This window comes from Oncorhynchus clarkii, chromosome 31 (assembly GCF_045791955.1).
Source record: "Oncorhynchus clarkii lewisi isolate Uvic-CL-2024 chromosome 31, UVic_Ocla_1.0, whole genome shotgun sequence".
Classification (NCBI taxonomy): domain Eukaryota; kingdom Metazoa; phylum Chordata; class Actinopteri; order Salmoniformes; family Salmonidae; genus Oncorhynchus; species Oncorhynchus clarkii.
In genome coordinates this window covers 42,389,204-42,413,312 of record NC_092177.1, presented here as the reverse complement: position 1 = coordinate 42,413,312, position 24,109 = coordinate 42,389,204, and the positions used below count along the sequence as shown (strand labels likewise).

The 24,109-nt window shown below is 41.9% G+C and overlaps 1 protein-coding gene across 7 annotated transcripts in view; it reads left to right on the top strand.

The window, feature by feature from the left end:
- The window catches only part of LOC139391116 (protein diaphanous homolog 2-like), a 637,381-nt gene that overhangs the window by 28,221 nt on the left and 585,051 nt on the right, over positions 1–24,109 (top strand). For 5 of the 7 annotated variants that reach the window (XM_071138654.1, XM_071138657.1, XM_071138653.1 and 2 more), the window contains 2 exons: positions 9,522–9,626; positions 14,692–14,712. In XM_071138654.1, coding sequence (XP_070994755.1) covers positions 9,522–9,626; positions 14,692–14,712 — 126 coding nt within the window. The remainder of the gene's footprint in view (positions 1–9,521; positions 9,627–14,691; positions 14,713–24,109) is intronic. The other 2 variants (XM_071138656.1, XM_071138651.1) reach the window with 1 other exon arrangement.

The following is a 24,109-nucleotide window of genomic DNA, read 5'->3' as shown; positions in this document are numbered from 1 at the left end:
TTTTACCTATCACATCCATAAAACAGTCAACATATTAAACAGAACCTCTTATCATATCATCATTCTGAACAGTCGTAACCTTCTTGGATCTGTAATAACCCCAGCCTTACTTATGAATCAGTACTACATAAATTGGTTTATTTATTTATTTACAAGCGAACTAAATAATAACACAGAATAAACATACCAACTTAATACATGAGAAAAAGGTCACTAGCGGACTGACACAATATGGTGGCTTTTTACACATCAACATGGAGAGTGAGTAAGAAAAATAGACACTTCTTGTCGATACATTTGAGAAACTATTCTCCCAGTAATCATATACTTTACACATGAACCACCGCCCATTTGGAGTAAGAAATCATGAATGTATTTACGTGTGCATCTGTCTCTGTTGGAACTAGCCCTCCTTAGGAAGGGTGATGGGTTGGCCTTTCAGCGGCACGCTTGTAAGGCTCTGATTGTCCAACAGTCTTCTACTGTTGTTCACTCTGGAAGATGCTCATTGGAAGATAGGCTAGACAGATGGTTCCCATTGGTGTGAGAGTAGTAGGATACAGTGATTTGAAAAGAGTAGTAGGGTGGTCCCACTTAAATGAGCTTTTCTAGATATTTGAATTAGGACAGCTAATCAGCCGTACCAGTGATTGTCTGGAAGGTGAGCTTCTCACCTCTTCCTCGTGTTGATATTCAAGGTTCAAATTACTCTGGACATGAGCTGCATCTCTACACACCTCTCTGGTCTGGGAGGTGAGTTTATTTTCTTCACCTCATGTTGAGGTTCAAAGTTCCAACCATTTCAAATGTGTAGATACCGCTCCACGCTTTTATGGTCTAATGTTAATTTCTCCACCAATCCTTTTATGCACTCTGGCCGAAGGGGATGGCTCCGTCAGGCTGACATGCTCTCTGACTTCACTTGGGGCGTGGCAACTTACTATGCAAATATTTTAGGGGACAAATTCTCTTGTGGTTCCTAAAATCACATTCCTATCTTAACAAAGATACTTTCATACTTTTTAATATAGAACGTTAAGGATGCAGACTTCATACATGGAGTGTATACTTTTCAAGTTACAGTATTTCCTTTATAACACTTTTTAATGACATCACAGAATAAAAAACATTCTGACATTAGTTTTCAATAGATCATCTCTGACCATTCCCCATGTCTGCTATCAAAGCACATTCCATGGTGGATTTTGGAGAAGGAGAACTGTCTGGATCTCCGCTCCTTTAATTTACGACAAGGTATGATCTGTCAAACCGGCCCAGTTCCCTCCTCCCCTGTGGGTGAGGGAAGGTCTCGTTACTGTCATCCATTGCCAAGCTGATCTGACCCATTCAAATCCTCACAGGACAGCCTTGACAGCATGTAGTCCGCATATCCCCCCCCCCCCCCCCAACAAAAAAAAAAAAACTAGAGAAGCCCATAATGCTACCATGTCATCAAAAGGTTCTGGGAAGAAGAGCAGCACTGGGTTGGTAGATACAGACAAATGAGCTCCTCCCGACCTGTTATGAAATCATTGGAGGACTGTTAGTGTAGGGTGTAGTGTTAGTGTAACAGTAGTGGTAGTGTGTACTGTAGGGTGTAGTGTTTGTATTCGTGTTAGTAGTGGTAGTGTGTACTGTAGCGTGTAGTGTTTGTGTTTGTGTTAGTAGTGGTAGTGTGTACTGTAGCGTGTAGTGTTTGTGTTTGTGTTAGTAGTGGTCGTGTGTACTGTAGGGTGTAGTGTTTGTGTTAGTGTTTGTGTTAGTATTAGTAGTGGTAGTGTGTACTGTGTAGGTTTTGTGTTAGTGTTAGTAGTGGAAGTGTGTACTGTAATGTGTAGTGTTTGTGTTAGTAGAGGTAGTGTGTACTGTAGAGTGTAGTGTTTGTTAGTGTTAGTAGTGGTAGGGTGTAGTGTTTGTTTGTATTAGTAGTGGTAGTGTGTACTGTAGGGTGTAGTGTTTGTGTTAGTGTTAGTAGTGGTAGTGTGTACTGTAGAGTGTAGTGTTTGTTAGTGTTAGTCGTGGTAGTGTGTACTGTAGGGTGTAGTGTTAGTGTAACAGTAGTGGTAGTGTGTACTGTAGCGTGTAGTGTTTGTGTTAGTAGTGGTAGTGTGTACTGTAGGGTGTAGTGTTTGTGTTAGTGTTAGTAGTGGTAGTGTGTACTGTAGAGTGTAGTGTTTGTTAGTGTTAGTAGTGGTAGTGTGTACTGTAGCGTGTAGTGTTAGTGTAACAGTAGTGGTAGTGTGTACTGTAGGGTGTAGTGTTTGTATTCGTGTTAGTAGTGGTAGTGTGTACTGTAGCGTGTAGTGTTTGTGTTTGTGTTAGTAGTGGTCGTGTGTACTGTAGGGTGTAGTGTTTGTGTTAGTGTTTGTGTTAGTATTAGTAGTGGTAGTGTGTACTGTGTAGGTTTTGTGTTAGTGTTAGTAGTGGAAGTGTGTACTGTAATGTGTAGTGTTTGTGTTAGTAGAGGTAGTGTGTACTGTAGAGTGTAGTGTTTGTTAGTGTTAGTAGTGGTAGGGTGTAGTGTTTGTTAGTGTTAGTCGTGGTAGTGTGTACTGTAGGGTGTAGTGTTAGTGTAACAGTAGTGGTAGTGTGTACTGTAGGGTGTTTTTTAGTAGTGGTATTGTGTACTGTAGAGTGTAGTGTTTGTTAGTGTTAGTCGTGGTAGTGTGTACTGTAGGGTGTAGTGTTAGTGTAACAGTAGTGGTAGTGTGTACTGTAGGGGGTTTGTTAGTAGTGGTATTGTGTACTGTGGGGTGTAGTGTTTGTGTTAGTAGTGGAAGTGTGTACTGTAGGGTGTAGTGTTTGTGTTAGTAGTGGAAGTGTGTACTGTAGGGTGTAGTGTTTGTGTTAGTGTTAGAAGTGGTAGTGTGTACTGTAGGGTGTAGTGTTTGTTAGTATTAGTAGTGGTAGTGTGTACTGTAGGGTGTAGTGTTAGTGTAACAGTAGTGGTAGTATGTGCTGTAGAGTGTAGTGTTGGTATTAGTAGTGATAGTGTGTACTGTAGGGTGTAGTGTTTGTGTTAGTGTTAGTAGTGGAAGTGTGTACTGTAGGGTGTAGTGTTTGTGTTAGTGTTAGTAGAGGTAGTGTGTACTGTAGAGTGTAGTGTTTGTTAGTATTGGTAGTGTGTACTGTAGGGTGTAGTGTTTGTTAGTATTGGTAGTGTGTACTGTAGGGTGTAGTGTTTGTGTTAGTATTAGAAGTGGTAGTGTGTACTGTAGGGTGTCGTGTTAGTGTTAGTAGTGGTAGGGTGTAGTGTTTGTTCGTGTTAGTAGTGGTAGTGTGTACTGTAGGGTGTAGTGTTTGTGTTAGTGTTTGTGTTAGTAGTGGTAGTGTGTACTGTGTAGGTTTTGTGTTAGTGTTAGTAGTGGAAGTGTGTACTGTAATGTGTAGCGTTTGTGTTAGTAGAGGTAGTGTGTACTGTAGAGTGTAGTGTTTGTTAGTAGTGGTAGGGTGTAGTGTTTGTTAGTGTTAGTCGTGGTAGTGTGTACTGTAGGGTGTAGTGTTAGTGTAACAGTAGTGGTAGTGTGTACTGTAGGGTGTTTTTTAGTAGTGGTATTGTGTACTGTAGAGTGTAGTGTTTGTTAGTGTTAGTCGTGGTAGTGTGTACTGTAGGGTGTAGTGTTAGTGTAACAGTAGTGGTAGTGTGTACTGTAGGGGGTTTGTTAGTAGTGGTATTGTGTACTGTGGGGTGTAGTGTTTGTGTTAGTAGTGGAAGTGTGTACTGTAGGGTGTAGTGTTTGTGTTAGTAGTGGAAGTGTGTACTGTAGGGTGTAGTGTTTGTGTTAGTGTTAGAAGTGGTAGTGTGTACTGTAGGGTGTAGTGTTTGTTAGTATTAGTAGTGGTAGTGTGTACTGTAGGGTGTAGTGTTAGTGTAACAGTAGTGGTAGTATGTGCTGTAGAGTGTAGTGTTGGTATTAGTAGTGATAGTGTGTACTGTAGGGTGTAGTGTTTGTTAGTGTTAGTAGTGGAAGTGTGTACTGTAGGGTGTAGTGTTTGTGTTAGTGTTAGTAGAGGTAGTGTGTACTGTAGAGTGTAGTGTTTGTTAGTATTGGTAGTGTGTACTGTAGGGTGTAGTGTTTGTTAGTATTGGTAGTGTGTACTGTAGGGTGTAGTGTTTGTGTTAGTATTAGAAGTGGTAGTGTGTACTGTAGGGTGTCGTGTTAGTGTTAGTAGTGGTAGGGTGTAGTGTTTGTTCGTGTTAGTAGTGGTAGGGTGTACTGTAGGGTGTAGTGTTTGTTCGTATTAGTAGTGGTAGTGTGTACTGTAGCGTGTAGTGTTTGTTTGTATTAGTAGTGGTAGTGTGTACTGTAGCGTGTAGTGTTTGTGTTAGTAGTGGTAGTGTGTACTTTAGCGTGTAGTGTTGGTATTAGTAGTGATAGTGTGTACTGTGTAGTGTTTGTGTTAGTGTTAGTAGTGGAAGTATGTACTGTAGAGTGTAGTGTTGGTATTAGTAGTGATAGTGTGTACTGTAGGGTGTAGTGTTAGTAGTGGTAGTGTGTACTGTAGGGTGTAGTGTTTGTGTTAGTGTTAGTAGTGGAAGTGTGTACTGTAGGGTGTAGTGTTTGTGTTAGTGTTAGTAGAGGTAGTGTGTACTGTAGAGTGTAGTGTTTGTTAGTATTGGTAGTGTGCACTGTAGGGTGTAGTGTTTGTTAGTGTTAGTAGTGGTAGGGTGTAGTGTTTGTGTTAGTATTAGAAGTGGTAGTGTGTACTGTAGGGTGTCGTGTTAGTGTTAGTAGTGGTAGGGTGTAGTGTTTGTTCGTGTTAGTAGTGGTAGGGTGTACTGTAGGGTGTAGTGTTTGTGTTCGTATTAGTAGTGGTAGTGTGTACTGTAGCGTGTAGTGTTTGTTTGTATTAGTAGTGGTAGTGTGTACTGTAGCGTGTAGTGTTTGTGTTAGTATTAGTAGTGGTAGTGTGTAGTGTTTGTATGTATTAGTAGTGGTAGTGTGTACTGTAGCGTGTAGTGTTTGTGTTAGTAGTGGTAGTGTGTACTGTAGAGTGTAGTGTTTGTGTTAGTATTAGTAGTGGTAGTGTGTAGTGTTTGTTAGTGTTAGTGTAACAGTAGTGGTAGTGTGTACTTTAGAGTGTAGTGTTTGTTGGTATTAGTAGTGATAGTGTGTACTGTGTAGTGTTTGTGTTAGTGTTAGTAGTGGAAGTGTGTACTGTAGGGTGTAGTGTTTGTTAGTATTAGTAGTGTGTACTGTAGGGTGTAGTGTTTGTTAGTGTTAGTAGAGGTAGTGTGTACTGTAGAGTGTAGTTCTAGTGTGTACATGTTTGGTGTTGTGTTAGTAGTGGTAGTTTGTACTGTAGGGTGTAGTGTTTGTGTTAGTATTAGTAGTGGTAGTGTGTACTGTGGGGTGTAGTGTTTGTGTTAGTATTAGTAGTGGTAGTGTGTACTGTGGGGTGTAGTGTTTGTGTTAGTATTAGAAGTGGTAGTGTGTACTGTAGGGTGTTGTGTGTGTGTGTGTGTGTGTTAGTGTTACTGTAGTGTTTGTGCTAGTGCTGTTGTTAGTGTTACAGTATTGGTCATGTTAAACCAGTAGCTGCTGCCTGCCTGAGAGCCACATTACGGCTGCCGTGGCTTCCACTCTGCCACAAGGAGAGTGTGTGTAGTCTTGTGCGGCGTCCTTGGGTTCTTTAGATGTGCACAGCTGGACCCTGGAGTTGGAGCCCCTGATATAAATTCACAGTGGTAAATCCTCTGAAATCTCCCATTGGAGGGAGAGTCTTTGGCGAAGAGGAGGCGCGGTGGCAGAATTCTTAATGAGGGACGTGGTGCTGTGAAAACAGCAAGCCAATTGGACACACACGTTTACATCCTCATTTAGCCAGCGGCAAACTCCCCTCTTTATGAATCTGTACCCTTCCCCATCATCTCCATAGCCCCATTTACCATTAATATTCAGACACATTTATCCTGTACAAGGGTATGACTAGGAGGGAGAAGGAAGGGGTTGTTACGACCGTCGAGGACGTGCCATGACAGATTAATGGATAGACGGACAGGTCACTCCTTGTCTTGTCCAGACCATGCCCTTTAGACCACACGTATCTCTGTGTGTGAACTTTGTTATTGGAACGATTGTCTCTCGCCTGGCCGACCGCAGTGAAGCACGTTAGATGCAGACAAACAGTGAGGCGAATGAGCCATAGGCAGCAGCATTAGGGCTGTGAATTGCCAGGGACCTCATGATACAATATTATAACTATACTTAGGTGCCGATACGATTGCGATTCTCACAATTCTTATGATTCTTTGTATTGCGATTCGATGCTGCAATTTTATTGAGATTTGATGTTCCAAACTAATAGCTTACTATATGTTTGCTGCAGAGAGACATGAGCGCATGAGAAAACACATTTTGATCAGCCAGGGGAAAAAAAATGCTGAAAACACTATTTAAAGTTGGAGAACAAGCTATAGGATGAAAAATACTGGAGTTTTGGCTCAGGTACAGCCGACTAGCTCTAGCTAATGCTACCTACAGTGGCAATTTGTTTTTTTAAACAAAAACGATAGATATAATATCCCAAAATAATATTGCAATATGTAACTGTATGGAATTGTCTTTTATTTTCATTTTTTGACCCATCACTACCCAGCATCACACATGCATACACATTTGTCAATCCACTCTCCTACATGTTGGCACAGAATGTTCCAAGGGATGTGTCGCAAATGGCACCCTATCGCGCTCTGTTATAGAGCAGAGTGCATATCATACAAACCTGTCTGTATTGTGGATGATCATTTCCATTTCTGCATCCCAAATGGCATTGTATATGGTGCACTACTTTTGACCAGGGCCAATTGATACATCATACTCCATCCTAACTCTTCTGTTTCCAAGCGGTAGTTATTACTGTCACTACCTGTGGGCTTGTCGACATTACCTCCTATTGCTATGGCTGTCGGTTATATTGCCTCTCTGTCGTATTCCATGTATTCTAGAGAGAGAATACCTGGAATTGACTTACAATCTGTGAACTCTTGCCATCAACATGCCTTCACCTGCTGTTGTAGTTTTTAGTTTTATGAGCTCTTTATGATTCATATCTACAGATTTTGCAGGGAATACATCCAAAATATCATCTTCCCTCCTAGTTGTCACTGACAACTTCAGAGAGAGATAGAATTGGTGTATGTACGTGAGAGAGAGAGAGAGAGAGAGAGACTGCGAGAGAGAGACTGAGTGAGCGAAAGTGACCATTACAGTGCTGATGAGGCTAGTTTGAGCCTTTATGTGCCTATGCCTCATTGCCAGGAGCAGCATTCTCCGTAATAACAGCCGCTGTGATCCTCCATTGCAGTTACACTTTCTCTGTCTGAACAAGACGGGCACTTAAACCACAGAGAAGGAGAGCCAAGATGTGCCCCTAAACTCTATGAATTAAACTTGGGGGCACCGGAGAAAATAATTTTGTCACAGATTTGTCATAGTCGAAGCAAATTAAAACAATGTTTTCTCTCCTTCTCAACATACTTCTCTCATACTCAACCTTTTCCCTTGTCCATGTCCTTTTCAACAGCAGACAGATATGGCGGCACCCCATTCATTATCCCTGGCAATGAAAGCCATTAGAAGCCCCAAGCTGTGTTCACAGGCAGCACATCTCTCCACATTGCTTTGTGATTTCTGACGTATCCAAGGCAGTTATTTTGTCTGTCTCACGTTGTTTCCTACAGTAGTAGCTCTGAATGCTGAATCAGGTGATACAGAGTTAAGACCTAGTCCGTTTGACTGTTAGGCCAGCCAAGCAGAGGTGGATAGAACCGTCAGGCAACATGAAAGAACACACACACACACACACACACACACACACACGCACACACACAAATAACTCCACACACAGTTTGTAGGGTGCCTGTGTAAATGTTTCAATTACCTGAGTCTGCTGCCAGGGATATGTTGGGATTCTTCCATGTAGACCTGCGAGGATATAATTAATAATAGTATAATTAATCATTTTTGGGTGGCAGAACAGAGGCCTCTCTCTCTCTTCTAGTCGACCCTGACGAGTACCCCTCAGGCCCTGCTGTCTCTCCACCACATTCCCTCCTCTATTCTCCGCTCTGCGTTTTGCCTCGTTTATTGAATGCCATTTAACCGGCTAAATTAGCAGAGTTCAGAGGTTAATTAAAAAGTATTCCGGTCCCGGGTATTTAGAAAACGGCCAATTGGTAAAGATTCCCTCCACGAGTGCGCCCCAACTCTTGGTGTATTTACTGAGACAAAATGTAGAGGGAAGAGGAGGAGGTGGAGGTGGAGGAGGAGGACATTGGGTCATGATACCATTAATGGTAATATCCATGATGCTGTGCCTAGTGTCTTTCAACAGCCACAGACTATACTGTACCAGTCTACAAACTGAACTAAAGAAAATGAAGGAACGGGAATGTAAATCTTTTCACCAAATGTTAGATCATACAGTGGACATATAGGTAACAAATGGTTGATTTATCTGTGGTTGTGTCCAATAATGGCACCCTATTTCCTTCATAGTGCACTACTTTTGACAAGGGTCCATAGGACTCAAAAAGTAGTGCACTATATAGGTAGGGAATATGTTGCCATTTAGGACGAGGTCTATCTCGATTTTACATTCTAGGCTTTACATTCAACACCTTCACCATACAGCAAAAGAAGCTCAGCCAAATCACTGTACAGAACGTCGGCGAACAAAATAAAAATGCACCATACTTTCTCCCACTAGATGGCAGCATGGTTTCACAGCAGCTCCACTCAGCCATATGACTTCAGCCATGTGTTTTTCTGTGTCATTCAGTCCATACCTTTGTCTGAGAGGGCTCCGGATAAACATCCTCCCATCCTCCTGCTATCCTCATCATGTCATTCCCCTGCTTTTAGTGCTCTTCTTTCCATCCCTCCCTCACTCCTTGCGTCCCTCCCACCATCCCCTCATCTCTTTGACAAGAAAGGGCCTTTTTTTGTGGTGCAGAATAAAACGAAGAATGTATGCTGAAGATAATAGCAAAAGAGACATAAGCTACTGTCTATCCAGGCACTGCTTAATGATATTGTTGTATGGTAATCTACCTTACCATTCCACTTTACAGGCGGTGTTGTATGATATTCACTCTGCTGTATAACAGAGGGTGATGTATCATACTTTGGCCTCACTTCTGTTTCCAGGGGTAGTTATTAATGTCACTAGCTGTGGGATTGTCTTCATTACCCCCTGTTGCTATGCCTGTCTGTCACATTGCCTATAGAGAGAAAGAGGGACTGTGTACCCTCAACTAAAACACAGAAGCTGGACATAAAGTGCTATGACCCAAGAGTGACCTTTTCTAGTGTAACATACACTTGAGACCCTTGTTAGAGGGTTGCATCTTTGGCAGCAGCAAACAGTGGGATAATAATTGACTGTTTCCATTTGAGTAAAGAGTGTTGACATCCTTTAAGTGCCGTTGGTGGAGTCTTAATGGATTGAAAATGGCCATAATTGCCCCATGATGTGTAGTAGTCATTTATCCTCACTTTCTTTGTTTGTTTCCTCAGGAGGACATGAACCTGAATGAGGAGCGTAAAGCCCCACTGCGTGGGAAGGACCTGAGCACCAAGCGAGAGATGGTTGTCCAGTACATCTCCACCACCGCCAAATCTGTAAGTTGTTGTTGTAAACGAATGGTCTTTCTGTATTATATATCTGTAATGAAACTAATGGGCTTTCTGCATTTTATTGTAACCAATGGGCTTTCTTAGCTACTCTCACCCAGTGTAGTAGTAGTGAGTGGGCTGAAAAATATTACATTCTACACTATCAAGACACTACAGAATAATGAGCTTAACCTGATCTACTTTCTTTCTGTGCCCCTCTCTCTCTACCACTCTTTCACACTCTCACTCCGTCTCGCTCTCCTTGCTTGAGCCCCTAATCTCTGATTATTGCTTCCATTACATTTTTTCAACCCCCCCCCCCGAGTGCTTATCAAACCGCTTTTGTTGTAGCGCAAACGTAACTCTCAGTTGCTTAATATTGGGGAAGGAACATGTTTTCATTCGAATTTGGAACGCATCGCTTTACACTTTCAACAATCTAAACCAATAACAGTGGTAAACCCAGCACTTTTGAGGAGCGTAAATCCCAGGGTTATATAAGGTGAATTCTCTTTATGAAGTTTAAGGCCCCTACTGAGGGTAGGCTCACATTTACTCATAGACTCCTCTATCAAGTCACTCGCCGGCCTTTGACATGATCATTTATTACCCCTCTCATTGATATGGTAATTAAGTGGCATTATTAATAATGATGATGATCAGAGATTATTGAATTCTTCGCTGGGCCCATTATGCTTTGTGAGCACTGCTGTATTATTCAAATGAACAGTACCCTCTGTCTGGGTGAAAGGGAGTAGGGCTCGGCTGTCTTTCAGCGTCCTCCCTACCCCTCACATTCTATAGGCCCTGTAGGTGGGCGCCCGTTGGATGGATTTCAGAATAGAATAGAATATAGAGACACAGACACTTGCGCGCACACACACACACACACACACACACACACACACACACACACCATTATGACAGGGTAGGCAAGCTTAGCCGTCCAGGGGACAGATGTGTTTCTGTGTGATAAGTGCCTCTCTTCAACATGGCAGAGCAAATCCTCACCCCCTGTTAGAAACCCAATCCATCCCTACTGGTTTCTGTAAATAATGATAGACATAACATTACTCTGGCCAATTAGACTCCTGTAGGTGAAGAGTATGCTGTGGGTTAGTCTATGTCCCAAATGGCACCCTTTTCCCTATCTTGTGCTCTACTTTTCACCAGAGCCCTATGGGCCGTGGTCAAAAGTAGTGCACTATATAGGGAATAGAGTTTTGGATGAATATGTTTCGGTGAGCGCAGTGTGATTGTGTGCCTTTTCAAGGAAGGTTTTTGTTCATACTTGAAGGACTAAGGCAAAAAAAATGTAATACATTTTTTGTTGATTTAACTACTTGTTCGCTACTAATAATCCGTAATTTACAGGCAATTGACACGTGATAGAGGGAAATTGAGACATGGTACTAGATTGGATATTACCATGGTATGGTCTGACAATATCTGCATTTAGCTTTTGGGTTCATTTTTGGGATCTTGTGGTGGGGTGTTTTCACAACTAATATGTGCCTTAATTAAATCTTTGTTAGTTCTCTTCCTCTAACAATTTTAAGGTCTTCTTTGTATGCCTGAATGCTTTCTAGGGAATTTTCCTTTTGCAGGAAAATTGCCTAATAACGTTCACTCACTCACACACCAAGTCACCTCTTTCCTGTGTGTCTTTCTGTTCTCGACTAGATCATTGCCACCAACTAACAGAGATCATAGAAATGTTTAAAGTATAATGGCAAAAAGAGAATATCATCAAAGCAATGAGATCCATGGGAGTTCCATCAGCTCTCCCTCTACCTAAAATTTAGCTTAAGCTAATTCACATAATGATTACATTAGGAATGGAGGTATAAAGTGCAAATATTAGTGGAGCGACAAACATGTCTCCAACGTCCTTGGCCTTTTTGCTTGACTGTCGTTCTCAACAGACCTGAGCACCAGTATAGGGAGGGGATCACCATTTTAGATTTAACTACCAAACCAAATGCACCCTTTTTGAGATCCTTTTTGTGTTCATATATAGAGAGATTTAGAGTTCTTATCCTTTATTGTTCTGGATAATGTCATTATTATTCCCCCAATCTTTTTATTTTTATATCTTTTTTAATTGAACCTTTATTTAACTTGGCAAATCTATTCATCCAATATATTGTTATTATCATTCCACTATGAAAAATAAGGCCATTAACTTGTATTATATTTCCCTGAGGCTATTAGGCCAAAAAATACTAGCTAGCTAATGGGAGCGTGGGGCTGATTATTAGTTTGTGTATTCTCTCCAAACATGGCTCCTCTTGAGAGTTGTATTTTTCATGTCTTGTCACCTCTCTAGTTTATCACCAGGCAAGATTGAGAACTCTTTCCATTTACTACCAGTATGCATCTGTGGGAGTTTTTCAAGTTATCCCCCAACACAAAACACAGACTGTCTGTGTCCCAAAAGACACCCTAATACCTATGCAAGTGCACCTCTTATGACCAGGGCCCATAGGAGGCTGGTGTACTACGTAGGAAATAGGGTGCCATTTGGGATTCAGCCAATGTCTTTTCAAAGGAGATGATTTGTAATATTGCCATTGACCCTGTTTATTTGAATATGAGTTCTGTACAATGAAATCCAGCATGGCTCTTGCAGCAAGTTTGGATGTCCTTTGCCATTAACTTTGCACGAGGTGCTTTTTCCCCCGCTCTTTTCTCTTTTGTTCTCTCTTAAATTATTTCTGACAAATGTATGCCAGTGTCATTAAATGTGCCAAATGCATGCCTTTCACACTAACGCAATCATTTATCTTTTCTTACGAGTGGGAAGGAAAAACCTTTGCTTCTCTCTCACCTTGCAAATGATTTCCCTGTTCCAATTCAAATGTTCACGATGAGGATGAGTGTGACGGCCGGGTCTTGAGAGGCAACTAGTCAAATGTATTGAGCAACCATTTTGCTGCCTTTGTACTAACACAATTTGAAATTAACATGCTCGTGTTTAAAAGGGATTTGACCAATTACCAACATGCCCCATCAATAATACCATGGTATTTCAAATAGTAATTTGACCAATCACCAATGTGCCACCCCGTTCTCGCAGTGAAGCCTGACAATTCGTCAGAGAATGAAGGCCTTGTTATTCTTCTCCTGTCACACTGTTATCTTCTCTAATGAATAAATAACTTTATTTTCCCCACACCATATGAGAAATGATGCTAATGCTAATGATAGTGAGGGGAGAATATAAATAAATGCCACTGCTCCTGATGACATTTCCTTCAGAAGTTTGTTTTACTAGGGAGTTGTACTATAATGGAGCACTAGAGATGCTCATTAGCATACACACATCCAACAATAACCAAGCATTAGTCCAATTATTATTAGGACTACCTTTAGCTCGTTTTTTCTCTTAGAATTTACAGGTATTCTGTCAGTTTTAGCGAGAATTAGGTGTTACCTTGCGTGGGGAAATGGATGTTAGCACATAAAGCGCTATTCCCCCTTGAGCTCCTCCCTGACAGTGATGCTACTTGGGGCTTTTCAAGATAATGTCTGATCTTTTTGGTCAAGCCGCCAAAACAACAAGTCAGAAAAGAAACATGTTTAATTTTCTCACCATGTATTCTCATCAACACTAAAACAACACCAGAACAATGCTGGAGACAGTAGTCACTCACCTCTATGTGATTCAAGGTCCCGATTCTCCCGATAATAACCAGACCGTGTGAAGATATCCTCAAAGTTAGACAATGATACGCTAGATTCATCAGAGGACGACTGGGGAAATGTGGATTTATGGTGAAAAGCACAGTGCACATGATCAAGCGGCAACACAGTTAAAACTGACTTTATTGCCGCCATAAACTCTGATAGAGGAGAGGGAAGCCGAGCGTCAAATGGGAGAGTGGGAGAGAGGGAGATGGAGAGAGAGATTGATAAAGAGAGCGAGAGAAAGAATGAGAGCGAGGGAATTACAGTCGACTACAGAGAGCCAGGGAGGAAGAAAGAGAAAGAAGGGAGCGAGAGAGTGTGTGAGTGAAGGAATGCAGAGAAGACAGAAAGTGTGATAGAGCGAGTGATTGAGAGAAAGAGAGAGAAAGATGGAATGAGAGGCAGAGAGAGAGATCAAGCGATGGAGAGAGAGAGTATGTCTTCGCTGTCTTGATGTGCAGTGACTTTGTAACTTCCTGTGATCAGTGTACACTGCACGGTGCTTCTCGGAGTGCAGCTGGCGGGCGAGAGAGAGGGTTGTGCTCAGCTGCAGATTAGAATACATTTACTAGGCTGACAGACACCCACCCACTGCGAGACATGCTGCCATAATAGAGAAAACGCTCCCCACTGCCCGCCACTATTGGCAGATAACAAGGTTAAACTCCAGAAATCATGCCGACTGCATGAGCTCCAAGGTGCTACGCGGAGTCGCTAAATCTGACACCTGAAGTCAAGCACAGATGGCAGCTGATTGATTTTGGCCTTTGGGAGATGAGAGCAACATGTTTGTTTTGCTGTGGACAAACTGCCATTTTAGGGGTTAATTCCATGGGAAATCAATCAAGCGCAAAGACAATTGGATTTGTGTCAAATTTTGACGTTTTTCAAAATGACAGTTTGTTGGACTGTGAACAAACTGAATAAACTGATCTGAAAATGTTTGTTAGTTCAAATGATCCGTATCATGATTTGTCTCTTTTAATATTGTATTATATTGTCATTAACATTGAGATCATGTACAGGCTAATTAAAGTCCACAAATATAAAAACAGTCCCAAAATGTAAAAAAAATATTAAAATAGGAACCGACTCACATAGAGGCCAAGTGAACAGGAGACTCCATATTCTTTTAAAATGGCTACCAAACGAACAGACACTGTCTTACCATGATGCACCCTCAACTTTTAGTTCAGCTATGTTACCCTATAAGAGTTCAGTGGTGTATGTAGCCGTGTGAGCACAGTGTGTAGCCTATGTAATGTCAGAATAAGGTGCGCTTGATACCTCATATTTGAGAGGACATTCTTGGCCTACTAATGATTGTGCCGTTTGTTGTCTTTTTGCACATTAACTCCTCTCCGCTGACCGCTGCATGCAGATCACTGGGAGCAAAGTCACGGTAAGTACGCCCTTTATATTATTACGCTTTGTGAGTCGTGTTCCTCTCATGCATCTCTCCCACTCCTCCCTCCCCTTTCTTCTCCTTTCCCTTTTAAAAGATTCTAGTCTAGTCAGTTTGTCCCCGAATCTACAAGTAAGGTCATCTTTTTTATGGCTTACATATTTTTTTCAGCATTGACTTCGCTAATAGGCTGTGATTTGGAAAGGCTATAAATTGTTGACACAATTCTTGCATACAAATTGGAACACTTTTCCAATGAAGGATTTCAAAATTATACAGCCTTGCAAATGAACTGGGGGCCCTTTTGTTGGTCTAAGTTGTTTCTCTTTTTGAAATGGATTGCAGACTAACCCATATTAGCATTTAAATATTGTAATACCAGGGATGAGCAATAGTTTTTAGGCAAATAATAATAATCTGCAGTCTAATCTGTTTTTTTGGAACGTTTTGCATCTAAATGGCTTTCATTGTGTTCTTTCCTTGAGACAGCACACTGGAGAAACGATCACTTGATTAGATTGCATTACACACACACAGACACAGACACAGACACATGCACACAATGCGTTTGCTGATTGAACAGTGGAAAATATATTGAGTGCATTATTCCTCAACCTTCCAGAAATGTCAGCCTGGTTTAATTTAGCGATTGGGTATTCGCCGCAATACATCTGAATTTGTTGTCAACACCCCCCGTCTCAATTCCACAACATTAAGGCATATCTCCTATGTCTCAGAAATGTACACCGTTGTTTGTGTTGTTGCTGTCACTTTTCTCCCCCACTAGCTCGCAAACAACCCTAATAATATTTATAAATATACACTGTCCAAGGGGCTGCCAAAGTTTCTTCATTTCTCTGCCACTGTAATACGGTAATTGCAGATCTGCTCTGGCAATTTCTCACAACGTAAAGCCCTATTGCCTATTGTGAGAAGGCATTCCGTTTTTGGGGGGCAGGGCTTTTGGGAAAAAAGCTCTCTTATTGCTTTTTGCTAGTGTGAATTGTCACCTTTAATGGCGTTTTATTGCTTTCATAAGCCTCCTTCAGGATTAAGGAGGCCCAGAGGCTTAGAGAGAATGAGGACAAGGTAAACCAACCAGTACACTGTGACCTGGGCTGGGTCCCAAATTACACCATTTTCCCTATGTAGTGCAATACGTCTGAGACCCCTATAGGCCCTGGTTAAATCTAGTGCATTATCTAGTGATTAGGGTGCCATTTTGGATGAAGAAGACCTGGTCTGTGGTCTACTGATGGGCCCAGACAACCTTCTTGTTTTTTGACTCGCTCTACAGACAGATGTTTTTTGTGTTGATTCTTTGACAAACTGTTATTTTTTGCCAGGGTATTTCTGTTGCAAAAGTAGATTATTTAAGACATTGTTACGAACCGAAATATGTTGTCTTGATTAGCAGGAACAGACGTCATTGTACGGAGGATAGAGGTGTACGAAGACTGTTTATCCGAGAGCAGCAAAGGCCTAGTTTGAAGTTTTGAACTGTCTGTGTGCCACTCAGTGGTTGGGAGGGCTGGGGGAACTGAATGTACTGTGGGGTCTGTAGGGAGCCTGCAATACTTATTCCTCTGTCTCAGCCATGAAATCTCTCTGGCACCTTCCCCAGGTAGGGGCGCGATGGGAGGCGGAGTAGCGGGTGGTGTGAATTGCCTCTAATTCAGTCTGGCCAGTGTGTCCATATTCACCTCTGCCACTGCTGAGTGTGTCTCATCTTCCTTTACACCTTGTTGATCGAGCGGTGGAAGATGAGGACCACAAAGTAGCTGACTGTCAAGTTGTCTGCAGGCAAACTAGACTGGTAAATAGACAGGCAGATGGACAGACAGGCTGGTTGCAGTTCTAGCATCTATCGACCAGCTTGATGACCTCATAGGTCGTCTCTTTTTAAAACAAGGATGATTTACATCACAACTCAACTGCCACGCTTGGAACAACAGTGTTTCAATTGGTCCTGTGGTGCGTTAGTGCGAGCTGCCTGCGAACCACCAGTTACACGCAGGCAGGGGCAGGGCAGCCCCAGTCGGAATGCAGCTCTTGAAGTCCCCAGTACCGCTGTTTCCAGAGAGATGGATTTTAAGGGGTTACACACCCTGCCCTTTAGGAGCTGATCTGATCAACTGGAGGAGATCGCTATCCATATGACCGGCCGTCCCTGAGACTGAGCACATTTCCAAGATAACATACTGGTCAGCCTACAATATGTCAAGGGGTGAGAAAGGGGGACAAATGGGGAGGAGGGAGCCTAAAACACCTCAGACCTTGGGGACTTGAGGAGTCTGTTGGATTGGTGATGGCTGAATGGGTCTATTTCAGAGAATCATGTTTTTTTGTCTGCCAGAGTAATGGACAAAGCTTGTTGTTTAAAAAATGAATTACATCTGGCTCACACTTGGGACGCAAGCCTAACCTCTTCACTTGTATAAAATGGCCGAGGCCGGTTTTTAAGGATGACCTCTTTTAGTGGTGTGAAAGTGAGCTGTATGTATCGGCTGACAAGACCTCCCCAAGGAGCGCTAGAACAGTTTAGTGACAGAATAGCGCTTTGAAGTGATTGGAGAGAGTAGTTAGTTTTCCCCCAAAAGTAGAGGCGAAGGACATTCAATGAATGTAGGAAGAACAGGACATAAAAAATATTGCAGACAGCATATTTAATGATTGGCATTGGCTTGAGTGTATTGAGTGTATGATACAATTTAACAGATTATTCTTCCATGAACTTGAATCTTTTAACATGTAACCTTTTAATGAAATGGTATTCAATTAATTATCCTGCAGTTGAGAACGCACAGTATCTATTTATTGAGAGCGCTCAGACACTTTGAGGTAGGTACCATTGAACACGGAGAATGGCCAATGCTTTCTAGCGTCTTTTGTTCCAATGTTTGAGGAGAGGCACTTAGAACAATTCTCATTTAAGCTGAAATGTTATGCTTCTCTCCCGATTCCGCCTCTTTGTTTCTGTGTATTCCAGAGGAAGGCTGTATTCCCAGGCAAATCGATAACCTTGGCATTTGTTTTGCCTGTTCCGCTCATTTAATTGGCCAATGCCATATCTAGCGCGGCACGCACTCCAAGGCTTTTCGTCACCTGATGCACTCCTGCTCATTGTGTTTAAGGCCTGTTTAAGGCCTCGATGGATAGAGGGAGGGATGGCTGCAAAGACAGAGTTAGAGGGAGCATCAACTGCCGCCACTTATTTCACTCACTACCCTTCCTCGCTACCAGCAGCAATGTTTTTTGGTGGGCCTTTTGTAAAAACAAAATCTGAATGAAACCAATACCACCCTCCCTCATCCCCTTTTCCTTCCAAGCCCCACACGTCTGAAAATACTTATTTTTGTTTCACATCAACACAATTATCCCAGAAACCCTAGACCCACTCCATGCGTGCTCAGTCCCCTCCTATACTCCCTGTTCACTCATGACTGCACGACCAGGCACGACTCCAACATCATCATTAAGTTTGCTGATGACACAACAATGATCACCGACAACGATGAGACAGGCTATAGGGAGGAGGTCAGAGACCTGACCGTGTGGTGCAAGGACAACAACCTCTCCCTCAACGTGATCAGGACAAAGGAGATGATTGTCTACTACAGGAAAAGGAGGACCCCATTCTCTTTGACGGGCTGTGGTGGAGCAGGTTGAGAGCTACAAGTTTGTTGGTGTCCACATCACCAACAAACTAACATGGTCCAAGCGCACCAAGACAGTTGTGAAGAGGGCACGACACAACCTATTCCCCCTCAAGAGGCTGAAAAGATTTGGCATGGGTCCTCAGATCCTCAAAAGGTTTTACAGCTGCACCATCGAGAGCATCCTGACAGGTTGCATCACTGCCTGGTATGGCAAATGCTCAGCCTCTGACCCCAAGGCACTACAGAGGGTAGTGCGTACGGCCCAGTACATCACCAGGCCAAGCTTCCTGCCATCCAGGACCTCTATAGTAGGCGGTGTCAGAGGAAGGCCCTAAAAATTGTCAAAGACTCCATCCACCCTAACCATGGACTGTTGTCTTTGCTACCGCACGGCAAGCGGTACCAGAGTGCCATGTCTAGGTCCAAGAGGCTCCTAAATAGCCTTAAGACTCTTGAACAGCTAATCAAATGGCTACCCAGACTATTTCCATTGCTGCCCCCCCCCCCCCCCCCCTGGAAAGCTGCTGCTACTCTCCCTTAATATCTATGCATAGTCCTGAGAGTTCTGGAGCTGGTTTTGATCAAGGATCTCTCTGTACTTTGCTCCGTTCATCTTTCCCTCGATCCTGACTAGTCCCCCTTTCCCTGCCGGTGAAGAAAATCCCCACAGCATGATGCTGCCACCACCATGCTTCGCCGTAGGGATGGTGCCATGTTTCCTCCAGACGTGATGCTTGGCATTCAGGCCAAAGAGTTAAATCTTGGTTTAATCAGACCAGAGAATCTTGTTTCTCATGGTCTGAGGGTCCTTTAAGTGCCTTTTGGCAAACTCCAAGGGGGCTGTCATGTGCTTTTCCAAATGTATTGTGTATGACTTTTATGTTTTATATTTAACCTGTTGAGGTGATATTTAGATTATCTACTCACGAAGAGTCAGGGGATGAGCATCCTGCATACTGCAGGTATTCCCGAACTGGGGGTACGTGCAATGCCGTCGGGGATACACCAAATAGAAATGTGATTCACGTAAAAAAAAAAATGATAATAATAATTCTTCATGTTTTCAAGCAGTTCATTTATATTTTCCAACATTTGGGTGAGGTTTATTTCTTGCTTGAGTAGCCTTGTTTCACTACCAAAAATAAAATTAAACCATCTCGTGTTCTGCGAAATAACAATACAATGTAAAATACAGGTAGTGTAGTCAAATAATTAACATCCAATCACATTAACCGTTACTCTCTCGCGGGAATTCCGCTAACGGTCCGTATGTAGCCAAACGTAGCTGCTGCTCATGTTGGTATCTGTACTGATGACGCAAAAGCCATGACAGGGAGACATCTTGGAGTGGTAACGCGCGTGCAAGCAGTTGCTCCTGACGCCACTTGGGTACGCTGCAGCATCAACCGAGAGGCTCTTGCTGCCAAAGGAATGCTTGACAGCTTGAAAGACGTTTTGTACACTACAGTGAAAATGGTTAACTTTGTTAAAGCAAGGCCTCTGAACTCTCGTGTATTTTCTGCACTATGCAATGATATGGGCAGCGACCATGTAACTATTTTACAACATACAGAAGTGCGCTTGATATCAAGGGGAAAAGTATTGAAACTTTTTTTTAAATTGAGAGACGAGCTTAAGATTTTCTTTACTGACCATCATTTTCACTTGTCTGACCGCTTGCATGATGACGAGTGTTTCACACAACTGGCCTATCTGGGTGATGTTTTTTCTCGGCTGAATGATCTGAATCTAGGATTACAGGGAATCTTCACAACTATATTCAATGTGTGGGACAAAATTGAGGCTATGATTAAGAAGTTGGAACTCTAACAAGGACAACCCACAGGTCTTTCCATCATTGTATGATTTTTTTGTTGACAAATGAAGTCAATCTTACGGACAATGTCAATTGTGATAATGCGAAGCACCTGAGTGAGTTGGGTACGCAATTATGCAGGTACTTTTCCGAAAAGTATGACACAAACAACTGGATTCGTTATCCCTTTCATGCCCTGCCTTCAGTCCAGTTACCGATATCTGATCACGAGAGCCTCATCGGAATTGCAACAAGTGACAATTGCATTTAATCTGGGCGGCAGGGTAGCCTAGTGGTTAGAGCGTTGGACTAGTAACCGGAAGGTTGCAAGTTCAAACCCCCGAGCTGACAAGGTACAAATCTGTCGTTCTGCCCCTGAACAGGCAGTTAATCCACTGTTCCTAGGCCGTCATTGAAAATAAGAATTTGTTCTTAACTGACTTGCCTAGTTAAATAACGGTAAAAAAAATAAACAAATAAAATAAACAAAAATCAGAAGCCACTGACAGATTTCTGGATTGGGCAGCGCTCAGATTATTTGGCCTTGGAAAATCACACTGTTAAGATACTGATGCCCACGTACCTATGTGAGAGTGGATTCTCGGACCTCACTGCATGAAAACTAAATATAGGCACAGACTGTGTGGAAAACGATTTAAGACTGAGAGTTTCTCCAATTCAACCCAACATTGCAGAGTTATGTGCATCCTTTCAAGCGCAGCCTTCTCATTAACCTGTGGTGAGTTATTCCCAATTTTCCATGAACAAATACAGTTTTATAAAGAGCAAAATTCTTGATTTTATTATATTATTATTTGTGCCCTGGTCCTATAAGAGCTCTAAGAGCCAGGTAGTGACAACTCACACTCATTCTTAAGTTAAATAAATGCATCGTATTGTGTGTGTGCGCTGCAGGCTTACAATGATGGCAAAAAACAACAACAACCCTGGTGCTAGAGGGGGTACGCAGCTGGAGGTTGAATGTTTGAAGGGGTACGGGACTATAAAAAGTTTGGGAACCACTGCTCTACTGGGATCATTTCAGTCATTACAAACAACACATCTATCTTCTTCAAGCCATATTGTACTGTCTATACGCCTATGATTCCCTGCTATAACATCAGCAATGCAGCGCCATTAGGCCTATATTGAGTCTGTAGATCAGTGGTGTTTGTGTTGTGCGCTAGGCCATCAATCATATTCAAGTTTCCCAGGGCTCAGCATGGATTGACAGTAAAACAATATTAATTTTCATTTGTCCCCTCGCTCTTCCCCCGAGCCCTTTATTAATACTTCAATATAGAAACTTGGCACGCAGACACCTTTTGGCATACAATTTTAATGTCTTTCAGTCCAACTCTAATTCAGAAATGTCAAGTGTAGATCTGATTGATTCATGCTTTATACAATTCAGAGACCTTTTCTAGGTTATTTCTATGTCTGTTGAGTCTGTCGGAATTCGGCAGCATATTGGTTTTGAGAGAGCAAAGGGATTTAAATATAGTGCTCATGAATTGAATTAAACAGCATTGTGCAGGAGTTTGCGTTTCTGCCTCTTGACGAGACATGCTATTTATTAACTTCCTCTCTTGTATACATGGCATTGTAGCTGTTCTGTCACTCCAAGTTGGATGTTTCAACCAAACAAAAAAACAAATAATTCAGTGCCTGTATATTCTTCCAATGTACAGTACATTCAGAAATTATTCAGACCCCATGACTTTTCTATTCTAAAAGTGATTAAATTGCTTTTTTTCCCTCATCAATCTACACACAATACCCCATAATGACAAAGCAAAAACAGGTTTTTAGAAATGTTTGCAAATTTATAAAAAAAAACGAAAAATAAACTGAAATATAACATTTACCTAAGTATTCAGACCCTTAACTCAGTACTTTGTTGAAGCACTTTTGGCATCGATTAAAGACTTGAGTCTTCTTGGGTATGACACTACAAGCTTGGCACACCTGTATTTGGGTTGTTTCTCCCATTCTTCTCTGCAGATCCTCTGTCTGGTTGGATGGGGAGCATATTTGCACAGCTAGTTCAATCCTGTCTCTGAACTCTACGTACAATTCGTTCGACCTCATGGCTTGGTTTTTGCTCTAATATGCACTGTCAACTGTGAGACCTTATATAGACAGGTACAGTATGTGCCTTTCCAAATCATGTCCAATCAATTGAATTTATCACAGGTGGACTCCAATCAAGTTATAGAAACATCTCAAGGACGATCAATGGAAACAGGATGCTCTATTCACAGTCTCATGGAAAAGGGTCTGAATACTTACATAAGTAAGGTATTTCTGTTTTTTATTTTTAATACATTTGAAACATTAAAAAAAAAAAAAAAGACGTTTTCGCTTTGTCATTCTAGGTTATTGTGTGTATATTGATGAGGAAGAAAATGTATTTAATCAATTTTAGAATAAGGCTGTAACATAAGATAATGTGGAAAAAGGCAAGGGGGCTGAATACGTTCCGAACGCACTCTATTCTAGTGTTGTATACTGTATTACTGCTACACTATTACAATACTATTGTTTGCAACATATTTGCAGCATTTCTCCAAGAGTATTTTCCATGCTTGGCTTGGCTAACCTTTCACTAGATTCAACTGAAATGTTCCTGTCTTCAAACGCCCACCTTGGTCGTAAGATGAGTGCAACTGTGGGAGAGGTAAAGTGCAACAAATATAGAACATGATTTCTGAGCTGTGGTAGGTAGCAGCGTAACTCGTGGGAGGAACCTCTGAGTGAACACACTCCCTAACTCCCACTGCAGAGGAAAAGCGGAGAAGTCCCTTTTCTTTTAAGTGCCTCTTCTTTTCTCTCCTTACCCCTGTTCTCTCATCTATACTCTCCTCTCCCCACCACTGCATTATACTAAATACAGTGCCTTCAGAAAGTATTCGCACACCTTGACTATTTTTCCATTAAATTGAGATTTGGTGTCACTGGCCTACACGTAATAACCCATAATGTCAAAGTGGAATTATGTTTTACAAATTAATAAAAAAATAAGAAGCTGAAATGTCTTGAGTTTCTAAGTATTCAACCCCTTTGTTATGGCAAGCTTAAATACGTTTGGGAGTAAAAAAAAAACAAGTCACAATAAGTTGCATGAACACACTGTGCAAAAAATGTGTTTAATGATTACCTGAGCTCTGTACCTCACACATACAATTATCTGTAAGGTCCCTCAATTGTTTCAGATTCAGATCAAGCAGTGAATTTCAAACACAGATTCAACCACAAAAGACCAGGGGAGTTTTCCAATGCCTCGCACAGAAGGGCACCTATTGGGGGGGTAAAAATAAAAAAGCAGACATTGAATATCCCTTTGAACATGGTGAAGTTCTTAATTACACTTTGGATGGTGTAGCAATACACCCAGTCACTACAAAGATGCAGGTGTCTTTCCTATCACAGTTGCCGGAGAGGAAGGAAACCCCTCAGGGATTTCACCATGGGTCCAATGGTGACTTTAAAACAGTTAGAGTTTAATGGCTGTTATAGGACAAAACTGAGGAAGGATCAACACCATTGTAGTTACTCCACAATACCAACCTAAGTGAAAAGAAGGAAGCCTGTACAGAATTTTTTTTATTTTTCGAAAACGTGCACCTTGTTTGCAATAAGGCACTAAAGTAAAACTGCAAAAAATTGTGTCAAATAAATTATTATTTTTGTCCTGAATACAAAGAGTTATGTTTGGGGCAATTCCAAAACAACACATCACAGAATACCACTGAGTGCTCATCTTTTAAAGCAGGCATCATTTTATGGGTATGCTTGTCATCTGCAAGAACTAGGGAGTTTTTTTAGGATAAAAATAAACGGAAATGAGCTAAGCACAGGCAAAATCCTAGAGGAAAACCTGGTTCAGTCTGACTTGAAGACTTGAAAATGGCTGTCC